The 13,032-nt window shown below is 45.8% G+C and overlaps 1 protein-coding gene across 1 annotated transcript in view; it reads left to right on the forward strand.

The window, feature by feature from the left end:
- The window catches only part of LOC118075325 (alpha-2-macroglobulin-like protein 1), a 69,211-nt gene extending 57,344 nt beyond the window's left edge, over positions 1–11,867 (forward strand). Inside the window, exons 31-37 of the mRNA XM_060268974.1 lie at positions 778–993; positions 2,434–2,555; positions 2,992–3,082; positions 4,751–4,819; positions 5,002–5,104; positions 6,888–6,929; positions 9,869–11,867. Of these exons, the coding sequence (XP_060124957.1) occupies positions 778–993; positions 2,434–2,555; positions 2,992–3,082; positions 4,751–4,819; positions 5,002–5,104; positions 6,888–6,929; positions 9,869–9,894 (669 nt within the window). The 3' untranslated portion in view covers positions 9,895–11,867. The remainder of the gene's footprint in view (positions 1–777; positions 994–2,433; positions 2,556–2,991; positions 3,083–4,750; positions 4,820–5,001; positions 5,105–6,887; positions 6,930–9,868) is intronic.
- Positions 11,868–13,032: the final 1,165 nt, after the last annotated feature.

A 13,032-nucleotide genomic window follows, 5' to 3' on the forward strand; every position in this document is an offset into this window, starting at 1 on the left:
CTTAGTCATGCTGGCCACATGACCTGGAAGCTGTCTGCGGACAAACGCTGGCTCCCTCGGTCTATAGAGCGAGATGAACGCCGCAACCCCCAGAGTAGTCCGCGACTGGACCTTACGGTCAGGGGTACCTTTACCTTTTTAATGCAATTGGAATTGGTGACAATTTTTGTTTTAAAACATTTATTTATTTATTTATTTATTGAAATTATTGAACATGATACAAAATGGACCACATCAAGTAAAGAGCCATGGGATGCAATAAATGAATAAGGGAACTGATTAAATGTTAATCTTTCGGCAAATCACACTATTATATGCCTCATGTCAAATTGGGCCACAAAATCATGGCGTGGAATGAAGACCCATCAAAAGATAATGAAGAAGGATAGTATTTGGAACACTTTGGAAAGGGGGTGGTGGTATAATATTTAAGTGAGGCATGTTGCATAATTCAGCACAGGATTGTTCCATGCAGGTATGCACGTGAGGATGTGCAGTCGCATATCTAAATAATCAATAACTGTGCCTGTTTATGATCTTCCTGCACGTTCATTTATTGCAGACAGCTATCCTTGCATATGCATGAGAATGATTGCTACACGTTGCCAAAATTCCCAGTAATGGGAATGTGTTTTATGTGATGGGCCAATGGCCGTAATAAATTTCATTCATTCATTCATTCATTCATTCATTCCCAGTGATGGGTGATTTATCTGACGGCTTTAAAGAAGAATCTTGCACCTACCACACCCAAGATGACTCTTTGCTTTCCCCCAGGACACTGTGGTTGCCCTGCAGGCTTTACCCAAGTATGCAGCCTTGACCTATCGTGAAACAGGTGATGTGAAGGTGCTGGTGAAATCCAGTGGGGGTTTCCAGCATGAATTCCATGTGGCCAAGCAGAACCGGCTGGTGTTGCAACAGGCCCCTCTCGCAGAGGTTCCTGGTCAATACAAAGTGGAGGTGTCGGGGGACGGCTGTGCCTATGTGCAGGTAATCACATGGAAATCACGGGATGAGTAGCTATGAAAATAAAGGAGTTTCATTGAAATTCTACTCAATATTGATCCAGAGCAGAACTCCAATGTATAGTTAGCAGGGTAAAAAATTAAACACGTTGCCGGATTCCCACCCCCCAAAAATAGACCAGAGGCAATTAATATTTCATCCAGCAGAGCTTTACTGCCACTGAAGGCGAATGAGCATAATGATCACAAATCCAATACATTCGGGATTGCGCTGTCCATAAGAAATCCAGTTGCAGCAGACTTCACTTAAACTTTTATAATAAGACTAAAACAGGGGTCCCCCAAACTAAGGCCCGGGGGCCGGATGCGGCCCAATTGCCTTCTAAATACGGCCCACTCACGGTCCGGGAATCACCATGTTTTTACATGAGTAGAATGTGTCCTTTTATTTAAAATGCATCTCTGGATTATTTGTGGGGCCTGCCTGGTGTTTTTACACGAGTAGAATGTGTCCTTTTATTTAAAATGCATCTCTGGGTTATTTGTGGGGCATAGGAATTCGTTCATTTCCCCCCCAAAAAATATAGTCCGGCCCCCCACAAGGTCTGAGGTACAGTGGACTGGCTCCCTGCTGAAAAAGTTTGCTGACCCCTGGACTAAAACCTAACCCTATACAGTGGTGCCTCGACTTACGAATTTAATCCGTTCCGAAGGCACCTTCGTAGGTCGAAAAATGCGTATGTCGAAAAGCGCCATTGGAAACGCGATTTCCCATAGGAATGCATTGGAAACGGAAAAATTTGTAAGTCGAAGCAACCCCATCTAAAAATCCGTAAGTCGAAAAAACCCTATCTAAAACCGCCACGGTTTCTGTTCGGATGTCGAGAAATTTGTAAGCGTGCGGCCATTTGCCGCATTCGTAAGTCGAAAATTTCGGTTGTCGAGTAGTACGTAAGTCGAGGTACCACTATACTGTATACAGAACATCACACCAGAAGGAAGAGAGAAGATCGAAAGAGAAAGTGAAACCCAGACTGCTCCTTTGGGGCTTACTTTTCTAGTCAACATGACAGAAAGAGATCAGAGAACCAGTTTAAGCCAGCTGTACTCGGCTTCTCTGAAGAAACAGCCCAAATATCATGAACCTTCTGCTTGTTTCTTTCACACAGAGAAGCTTCCAGAACCCTCTTGAATTAATTAGAATAGGAAAGATCTCTACACATCCGATCAATACTTTCTGTACTAAGAAATGCAAGCTGACAAGGATGATATGTATGTTTCATGTTCATACAAGCCCCACAGTTCTATGCAAATATAGCACCCCTAGATCTGCCCATTGTGCTTTTTAAGATTGCAGGGATGAGATGAAAAGTTTTTTCTACACCATGTAGTGCAGTACTTGCTTGATATTGTTGCTACAAGGTTACAGGAGCTGGGAATACAACATTCTTTTTTCTCCACCTAGACTACCCTTCGATATAACTACTCACCTGAGCAGACCAATGTTTTTGCTTTGAGTGTGGAGACGTTCCCAAAGGAATGCAACCAGGTTTCCAGGAAATCTTTTGACATCCATCTACAAGTGAGGTATGGAATTTTACCTCGGTTGGTTCCTCAGCTCAGATAAACATAGGGAGAAGCAGCCTGTAAGGCTTTAGTGACATGAATAATTGCACTCCTCTGGGAAGCTGCTAAAACAGGGGTAGGCAACCTAAGGCCTGGGGGCCGGATGCGGCCCAATCGCCTTCTCAGTCGGGCCCATGGACGGTCCAGGAATCAGTGTGTTTTTACATGAGTAGAATGTGTCCTTTTATTTAAAATGCGTCTCTGGGGCATAGGAATTTGTTCATTTATTATTATTATTTTAAAATATAGTCCTGCCTACCACATGGTCTAAGGGACAGTGGACCGGCCCACGGCTGGAAAAAGTTGCTGACCCCTGTGTTAAGAAATGCTAGCCATTGAGCCTCATCTCTCCCAGGGTTGCTTTCTTTACTGAATTGTGACTCATTTCCTCCGGTAGCTACACAGGTCAACGGAAGACAAGCAACATGGCCCTGATAGAAGTGAACTTGGTATCAGGATTCATACCTCTCAAAAAGTCTGTGAAGAAGGTGAGGAAATCTTCTGAACCTCCATCTTCTGCCTTTCCTCAGTGTATGCAAGATGCATTCCTAATGTTTGTCAGTGGCCATATAAATTGTACACTTTATATCTGTTGGGAGATTTACCTCAAATCCTCTCAGATTGGCACCGTATCCGGCTTGCTGGAAGCACCCACCCACTGAAGAATCTGAAATGTTCCCCTGGCAAAAGAAAAAGGAGAGGATTCCCCAGCAGCCTCTGCATACCTGGAAGAAACACATGTCTGAAGTGTTGCTTATACAACCCATTAGGCGTCCTTTCCGGTGCAAGATGAGATGCAGAGGCACCCAAATTGCTCTCTTATGTCCTGTCTAGGCCAAAACAGTGTCCTGTATACCTGGAGGAGTGTCTCCACCCCCATCGTTCAGCCCGGACACTGAGATCCAGCGCTGAGGGCCTTCTGGCAGTTCTCTCATTGCGAGAAGTGAGGTTACAGGGAACCAGACAGAGGGCCTTCTCGGTAGTGGCACCCGCCCTGTGGAACGCCCTTCCATCAGATTTCAAGGAAATAGGCAGCTATCCTAATTTTAAAAGACATCTGAAGGCAGCCCTGTTTAGGGAAGTTTTTAATATTTAATGCTGTATTGTTTTAATATTCAATTGGGAGCCGCCCAGAGTGGCTGGGGAGACTCAGCCAGATGGGCAGGGTATAAATATTATTATTATTATTATTATTATTATTATTACTACTACTACTACTAGCTGGCCCTGCATGCGTTGCTGTGCGTTAGTCTGTGAAATGGAGGGTAATAGCCCCCCTTCAGATCCCCCTGAGCCTCAGAGTCCCCCTGAGTCGAGATACTGTGGAGAGGGCAGGTTTCATCCCTGCGTCTCCCCCCACCATGTTCTGACCCATTACGTATCCCTGCCCTCTATTCAGACACCCCAGCCCCCCAGGTAGGCCCCTACCTCCACTTGGCCTAGTCTGGAAAGCGGCCTAGTCTGGGTCTGATAATGGCCGCCTTGGTGGTTTCAGTTGCTTGGTTGATGATGTCATTTGGTTTGTGGGTGTGGCTTAGATTTCACAGGAAGGGAGGGGGTGGAGGAGGGTATTACGCCACTTGAGGGCGCTGTTTGACTTGGTGGAAAACCAGGTCTATACCTGCCCAGGTGTGTGATTTGAGGGATTTTTGTCCGCAACAACGCTCAGGGAGTGGCCTGGATCGTTGTGTCAAAATTTCAGGGCGATCGGTCAAGCGGTTACGGAGAAAAGTGGAACGTACACTTTCACGATTTTTACATTTTTATATATATAGATTATTATTATTATTATTATTATTATTATTATTATTATTATTATTTCTGATGGCAAGCAACCGTCCCAGGTGCAAAGGTCTTGGGGCATTCTCCTCCTTTGAACGAACAAGGGTGGAATGTATGGAGGCTCAGGTCTGGCTAGCAAAAAGATCCAGCCAGGGAAGCAGTAAAGTAACAGGGGGTGGAAACAACCCACAGGGCACAACTCGGCCATCCCTAGTATTAAAACAGAAGTGCAAATCTGTAGGTCGAGGAGCCCACACCTCACCTTTTGCATGACTGCAGAGATCTCATGAATGGCTGCAGCGCAAGGCTGGTATAAACAAAAATCACAATCAAGATGTTCCTTAACTGTGTCCTGCTGTTCTATATTCTGACAGCTGGAAGGGAAAGCCAATGTAAAGAAGGTGGAATTTGACCCCGACAAGATCAGCATCTACCTGGATCAGGTGAGAACTATGGTATGAAACTTGGACCAGGAGTACTTGGGAGGGGGTGGCTTAAGAGACTTCATTCCAGAAGTCTAGGAATGTGGAAAAGCAAGTATTTATAATAGGGTTGTTGTCTGTAGGAGTGGTTGCAAGAGATAGATCTGATATTTGATATTTTGCTCCACTCTTTTTCTCTTTAGTTGGACAGCACTGTTCAAACCTATGCTTTCTCTGTGGAGCAGGAAATTGACGTGCTGGATCTTAAGCCAGCGATAGTGAAAGTCTATGATTATTACCATTCAGGTAAGCATTTGACTGGTTACTCCCCGTTAATATGCAACTGCATCATGACTCCGCAGTCCTGCCTTTTTGCTCCCACAGAACTTTGCCAGGATGCTTCAGTCTCTCAGCTGCTCTGATTCTGTGGTGCTTTTTAAAAGTTGTTCTTCCCCAGTACTTGGCATCCATGGGCAGCTGCCAGAGCTCTCCACAGCTTGACAGGGTCCATTGTGGCTGACATTTACCCTGGGCTCTAAGTAGCCCAAGATGGCTGGGTTCTAAGCATAGCTGCCAAGTCTCCCGCTGAAAAATGCAGGATCAGTAGCGGCGCGGCACCGGAATTCGCTTCTACACATGTCTGGACATGCGTAGAAGCAACTTCTGGTGCCGGCGCTGCCCAATTTCCGGTCCCCGACATGGGCAGAGCGGCACTGGAAGTCGCTTCTACGTATGTCCAGACATGCATAGAAGCAACTTCTGGTGCCGCTCTGCCCGATTTCTGGTGCCCAGACATGGGCAGAGTGGCACCCGAAATGGAGCCTCCCTGGCAGGTAGGAAATCCAGGGGATTTCCGGGATTTTTTTCTATTCGGGATAACAGCAGGAAACAGATTAAAATCCAGCGGGTTCCCACGACAAACGGGAGACTTGGCAGCTATGGTTCTAAGCTGCCATTTTAATTTCCCACAATGCTCCCAAATGTTGTGTCATTCCAGGAATTAGTAAGCCTTAACCACTTGGCACTGCTTGGTGTGCTGTTTCCTGCCACTGCTGCTGCCAGGAAAACCTGCCATGGTCCGCCACTAGAGGTGGAGGGCACCAGAGTTTCCCAAGAGAAACCCCTTCAGTCCTGGAGCCAAATCTGCCCAGGCTTGCATTAAGACTAGCCCCACGAATCTACAGTACTGTCGTCTTTCCCCAGAGTGCCTTTTGCTTTTCTCATTTCCTGTGGCCTCCTGGAAATGTTAAAAGTAATAATGATTTTTAAAAGTAACAGCTTCATTTTAGCCCTAGATTTGCATGGGTAGATTCAGATGTGTCCTTAAAATTTCAGAGTAGTATATTTTCATTATGCACTGATGCCCAAATGGTGAAGTGACTTGCATGTCCATTTATTAATAATAATAATAATAATAATAATAATAATAATAATAATAAAGGGAGTCTGGCTCCCTTTCTGCTAGGGTTTACTTCTGATCTCTCTTGACATTTTGTGGGGTACTGACTTTGGGGTTTTCTTGCGAAGAAGGATATATTTGGGTTCTAGGGACACGGGTGGCACTGTGGTCTAAACCCCTGAGCCTCTTGGGCTTGCTGATCAGAAGGTTGGCGGTTTGACGGGGTGAGCTCCCATCGCTCTGTCCAAGCTCCTGCCAACCTAGCAGTTCAAAAGCACGCCAGTGCAAGTACCGTAGATAAATAGGTACCGCTGCGGTGGGAAGGTAAACAGCATTTCTATCACGGTGTCCTGTTGCACCAAAAGCGATTTAGTCATGCTGGCCACATGGACAAGCTGTCTGTGGACAAATGGCAGCTCCCTCGGCCTGAAAGCAAGATGAGCGCCGCAACCCCAGAGTTGCCTTTGACCGGACTTAACTGTCCAGGAGTCCTTGACCTTGACCTTGACCTATTTGTGTTCTAGTTTGGGGGGTTGTTTTGTTTTATTGCTTCCAATATGTTACTGATATTTTGCCCTCTTAAACGTTGCTGCAAGTTTTATTTTATTGCACTGGGATTTGGGGCTGCAAGGTGACATAGAAATAAAGGAGAATGTAACATCTCACAGGCAATTCTTCTCTCTCACTCAGATGACCATGCAGCTGTCAAATACAATGCCCCCTGCAGTGCAGGTATGGGACAGAGCAGCTCTTGTGACTTGCTGGTTTGTATGGGTTGAGTCGCTTCTCATGAACATTAGAAGCTTCCTTACACCGAATCAGACCATCGATCCATCTTGCTATGTATTGTCTACACTGACTGGCAGCCACTCTCCAGGGTTTCAGACAAGGATTATCTCCCAGCCCTACCTGAAGATGCTGAGGATTAAACCTGGGTTGTGAAGTTGAACCAGACCTATTCAAGCACCCTGTTTGTTTATTTTTCATTCTTCCATTAGTACTTAACTCTCCATAACATGGGAGTCCTCCCCCCCAACCCCACCAAATTGCTATCTTCAAATTTCATCCGCAACAAGGCATTTCAATGGAACTTATAGTCCCAAATACCTGAAGAGTATCGGGTATGGGAAGGCTGCTTTCCAGTGTCCTGTGATCTGTAAAGGGGAGGTGAGGGGTATTTTTTTATCTTGTCCTCCACCCTTAGCCCCCCTTACCTTTGTGTGCTCATCTGCTTTGAACTACATCATTCCTTCTTTCAAGAGCACTTAACTTTTAATTACTGTCGTACCTTGGTTTTCAAGCAGCTTAGTTCTCGAATGTTTTGGCTCCCAGACACTGCAAACCCGGAAGTGAGTGTTCCTGTTCGCAAACTATTTTTGGAACCTGAATATCCGACGGCTTCCGATTGGCTGCAGGAGCTTCCTGCAGCCAATCGGAAGCCACGCTTTGGTTTCTGAACGTTTTGGAAGTCGAACGGACTTCCGGAACGGATTCCATTCAACTTCCGAGGTATGACTGTAATTCCATTGTATTTTGTTCTTAAACAAGAGCACAAAGACAGAATGGAATAATAACCTTTAAAATCGCAAGAAAAGGGCAGGAAGTCAATTTGCATTCTTTAAAAACAACAACAACAGAGCCACTCTTGCCAAAAACCTGCAAGTGCTTTAGGAAAGGAAAGCAGGGTGAGGAAAAATGGCTCATTCCTCACATATATAACTACCGTGTTTCTCCGAAAATAAGACACCGTCTTGTATTTATTTTTCTTCAAAAAACAACAACACTGTGGCTTATTTTCAGGGGATGTCTGATTTTTTCCCTCCTCCTCCTGCCACGGCCGGCATTGCTGCTGCGCCTATCACTAGGTCTTATTTTCAGGGTATGGCTCATATTGAATGCTTAAAAATCCTGGAAATGTAGGACCTAAGTCCCACCCGGGTATTAGGAGCAATGGAACCAACACAAAGAGGCAACATGCCAGGCAGGATACAACAAGATTTATTTGCTCAGCATATGCTTAACCAAATGGTGCAGTGCAATCAGCTCGCAACCTGCACACAGAATTGTGGATTTACAATACTTTTATACAGTCAAAAACAGGCCAACACCTTATTTCCTTAACTACAAAAGCACATGTCTTCCAAATGCCATACGCCCTTCTCCCTTATCTGGTCCTGTGAACCCAGCTTGTACTCCCCTCCTTCTTTACTGGGCGTGTAGAGAAGGGCAGGCATTTGATAACAGTTTGCAAGCTACGCGCCCATGGGGCCCCCTGCCTGTGTCTCACTTCACGCCCCTCTATACAATGTGCTGTGTATTTGAATCCTAAATACTATACAACTATTTTCATATCAATTATGTGTGTCTTAAATAAAAGTACTGGCCCTTCATTACGGCTTATTTTATGACTACGTCATAAAATAGGGGAAACAGGGTATTGTTACAAAAGCCAGGCACCTGTCCCTCTCTCTGCCAAGCTGCAGCAAGAGCACGTAATAGGTTCTCAGGCGCCTACATAGGGTCTGTGTCCCTTGTGAGAATATAAGACACAGTGGAGGCTGTTGTGCTTTAAGAAATAGATTCTCCCCCACACCATACCCTCCAACTCCCGGTAAGAAAAATCCGGGATCAGCAGCGGCGCGGCACCGGAAGTCGCTTCTACGCATGTCTGGACATGCGTAGAAGCAACTTCCGGTGCCGGCGCTGCCCGATTTCCGGTGCCCAGAAATGGGCAGAGCGGCACCCGAAATCGGTTCTGCGCATGTCCAGACATGCGCAGACATGCGCAGAAGGAGCCTCCCTGGCAGGTAGGAAATCCAGGGGATTTATGGGATTTTTCTCTATTCGGGATAACAGCAGGAAACGGGTTTAAATACGGGGGTTTCCCGCGAAAAAACGGGAGACTTTGCAACTATGCCCCACACACCTATTTACACCCTCAGTCTGCATGGAACGGGTCCAGATCTTATAGCATGGCCCAAAACATTGTGGGCTGTTCTTCCTTCTCTCTCCAAAATGGAGCCCCCCTTTTCTTCTTAACCAGAAGCCCCTTGCCCTCCCCCAGAGCAGGTCCCCCCCCACCGGCAGCCTTCCAAATCTCCAGTCTCTGGCGTCTCACCTGAGGGCTGGAAGTACCATTGTCTTGTTAATGACCCACAATGGCTCTCTTAACAGCCCTCGTTTGGCCAGGCTAACCAGGAATTCCTTTGCATCTTATATTCTCCCCTCAGATCACAAATGACCTCAAATCATAGCATTTATTAATTCCATTGTTTAGGGGGACACCCCCTTCTGTAACACCATGTTCTGCCCACTAGAGTGGACAGAGCACAGCAGCCTATGCAGAGGTGGGGAACTTTGTGACCCTCCAGATGTTGTTGGACTCCAACTTCCATCAGCCCCGGACAGCATGGCCAATGGTCAGAGATGATGGGAGTTGTAGTCCAGAAATGTCTCGGGGGACACAGGTTCCCCAACCCTGCTCTAAAGCCTTGGTAGTGTACAAAGTCAATTGCCATTTTTCTTATAGCTTTCAGTGGTAGTGCTGGAGGCTTCTAGCTGGAAGCACAGCCAGTCCACAAAATGCATGGTACAAAGTTGAGGTATTATACTAGTATAGACTGATGTACATATGCATGCTTTAAAAAAAAAACTTGTGTTTCTTTCCGCAGAAACCACAAAGGAAAATAACCACTGAGACAATCGACCATTGTAGCTGAAACACCCCAGTCTGAACACAGAAATTGTCAGAAAAGACTGTTCTTGTTTTGTGTCATTTTTTGGGGTGCTGTGGGGGGAAAACTGCTTATTTTTATCACAAAAGCACTAAGCGTAGAGCTGGAAATTGTCGTGGAATTCTACTCAATATTGATCCAGGGCAGATTCCAGCGTATAGTTAGCAGAGTAAAAACTTAAACATGTTGCAGGATTCCCAAAAAATAGACCAGAGGCAATTCATATTCAGTAGCTTTACTGCTAAAAGGTAAAGGGGCCCCTGACCATCAGGTCCAGTCATGTCCGACTCTGGGGTTGCGGCGCTCATCTCACTCTACTGGCCGAGGGAGCCGGTGACCAGCATGAATAAGTCACTTCTGGCAAACCAGAGCAGCACACGGAAACGCCGTTTACCTTCCCGCCGGAGCGGTCCCTATTTATCTACTTGCACTTTGATGTGCTTTCGAACTGCTAGGTTGGCAGGAGCTGGGACCGAGCAACGGGAGCTCACCCCGTCACAGGGATTCGAACCGCCGACCTTCTGATCAGCAAGCCCTAGACTGTGGATTAACCCACAGCGCCACCTGGGTCCCAAGAGCTTTACTGCTACTGAAGGCAAATGAGCATAATGGTCACAAATCCCGTACATCCAGGATTGGCACTGTCCATAGGAAATCCAGTTGCAGCAGACTTGGCTTAATAAGACTAAACCTTAACACTAAGCATACGATGTACAGAACACCACACAAGAAGGGAAAGAGATAGAAACCCAGGCTCCTTCTAGCCTATTTTTATAGTCAGCATGACTTTGACAGAAAAGAGAACCAGTTTAAGCCAGCTGTGCTCTGCTTCTCTCTGAAGGAATAACCCAAACATCAGGAACCTTCTGCTTGTTTCTTTCACACAGAGAAGCTTCCAGAACCCTCTTGAATTAATTAGAATAGGAGAGATCTCTCCACGTCAGATCAATACATTCTGTACTAAGAAAAGCAAATAGGAATGACGTTTAGAAAATCAAACCCAGAAATCTCAAGTGAAGAGGCACTGCCACAAATCACAGGAGACAGAGACTTGCCTCTTTCTCATTTCAGAAGAAGCTTGGTGCTGGAGGATTTTTCCATTCATATGTTTACCTTTCCTTCAGAATCCTGTTTTGGATTCTGAAAGCCCTGGCTCTGCTAATGAAATAGACTAGACTCTGTCACTGCAGGAAGCTTCAACACAGGTTTGCTTCCCTCGAACAATGGGTACGCAGAGGACAGGAAGCGCCGGGTACTGGATAAGGCATTGCAATAAGGCAGGGGTTGGGTTGGAGGAACGATCCACCCTGGGCACTGTCATGGGAATTTGAGGAACACTTGTCATTTGAATGCTGATATCTGAAAAACAGGAAAGTGCTAGTTTAAACAGTTTATGGAACAGACGATAGCAGGACAAGCTTCGCCTTGCCATTCTGGAGGAAAGTTTGGAATGGGATGAGTTGCCAACAAAAGAACAGAACAGAATAGAATAGAATAGATCAGATCTTTATTGTCATTGTCCCCTTGTGGGAACAACGAAATTTCTCGATTGCTGTATCAAAAGTGTCTGGATTCTCTGCCAAAACAGAAGGAGTGAAAGATGGCCACTTCAGAAAAAGGGGTCTCTTACACTAAATGCTCATAGCCAACAGAATCATAGAATGTAACTAAGCCAGGCCTCCTCAACCTCGGCCCGCCAGATGTTTTGAGACTACAATTCCCATCATCCCTGACCACTGGTCCTGCAAGCTAGGGATCATGGGAGTTGTAGGCCAAAAACACCTGGAGGGCCAAGGTTGAGGAAGCCTGAACTAAGCTCTATAAAGAGTGTAAACACACCATCAAAACCTGTACAGGATTTGGAACTTGATTCCCCTGTAGCTTCTTACAGCAAACCGAATAAATATTATTATTTTCCCCACCCTGGTGTGGTTTATTGGGCTTGCCACCACAGCATTGGACCTTCTGTCTTGCAACATTTCTGGCAACGTGGGGTGGGTCTTTTGTTCACTCTTAGTGTCCAGAAGTGGCTGGAGTGAAGAGATTGCAGCTGCCGTCACTCAGCGCACACCAAACAGATTATTTGGAAGATCTGCCATGAGATAACAACAACAACAACAACAACAACAACAACAACAACAACAACAACAACAATTTTATTCTTTATACCCTGCCCATCTGGCTGGGTTTCTCCAGCCACTCAGGGCAGCTCCCAACAGAACACTAAAAATAAAATAAAACTTCACACATTAAAAACTTCCCTAAACAGTTACAGGTAGGTAGCCGTGTTGGTCTGATGTAGTCGAAACAAAATTAAAAAATTCCTTCCAGTAGCACCTTAGAGACCAACTAAGTTTGTCATTGGTATGAGCCTTCATGTGCATGCACACTTCTTCAGATACACTGAAGCAGAAGTCGCCAGACCCTTATATATAGTGAGAGGGTGGGGAGGGGTATTACTCAGAAGGGTGGTGGGAAAGGGCTCTTGTGCTCAAATCCTGCTCCCTGGTTAACTACAGGCACCTGTTTGGTCCCCCCCCCCAGTTTTGATCCTGGCTATGCCCCTGCCCTTGCTGCCCTGGGCCACGGAAAGTCTTCATCCGCCACTGGCAATGCCCCAAGGCCTTTATCCCTGATGCTTGTTTGTGAGTTGGTGAAAGAATAGAAGGATCTCTTGGTTAGGCAGGAAGGAAGGAAGGAACAAAGGACCAAATTCCCAAATTTAGAAGATCTTTTCTAAAGAGCTGGGTCCTCTTTTTCAGGTGGTCATCCTAGGGGGAAAGGGTGGACAACATACATTGAATTGATGAAAGCCTTAAATCAATAAGTCTCACAATGGAGTGTTTCCCCCAGGTCTGTGAAGAGGTTTTGAAAGGGCTAACAGTTGAGAGTCAGCTGGGAGAGTATGTAATCAGTGGGTGCTCCTGGGGGGGGGAGTGTACAGTAAGGAAAAACAGAGATAGTAAAGGGTTGAGGAGTTGGAAAGGGATTGTTGTATGGCAGGGAGAATTCAGTTCCTATCTTAATGCAAACCTATCTAGTTCTCCCTTGGGTGACCAAAACACAGCTTGTCCTTGGAAGCATTTGGTTTTTGAAATGCA

Source organism: Zootoca vivipara, chromosome 16 (genome assembly GCF_963506605.1).
Source record: "Zootoca vivipara chromosome 16, rZooViv1.1, whole genome shotgun sequence".
NCBI lineage: Eukaryota > Metazoa > Chordata > Lepidosauria > Squamata > Lacertidae > Zootoca > Zootoca vivipara.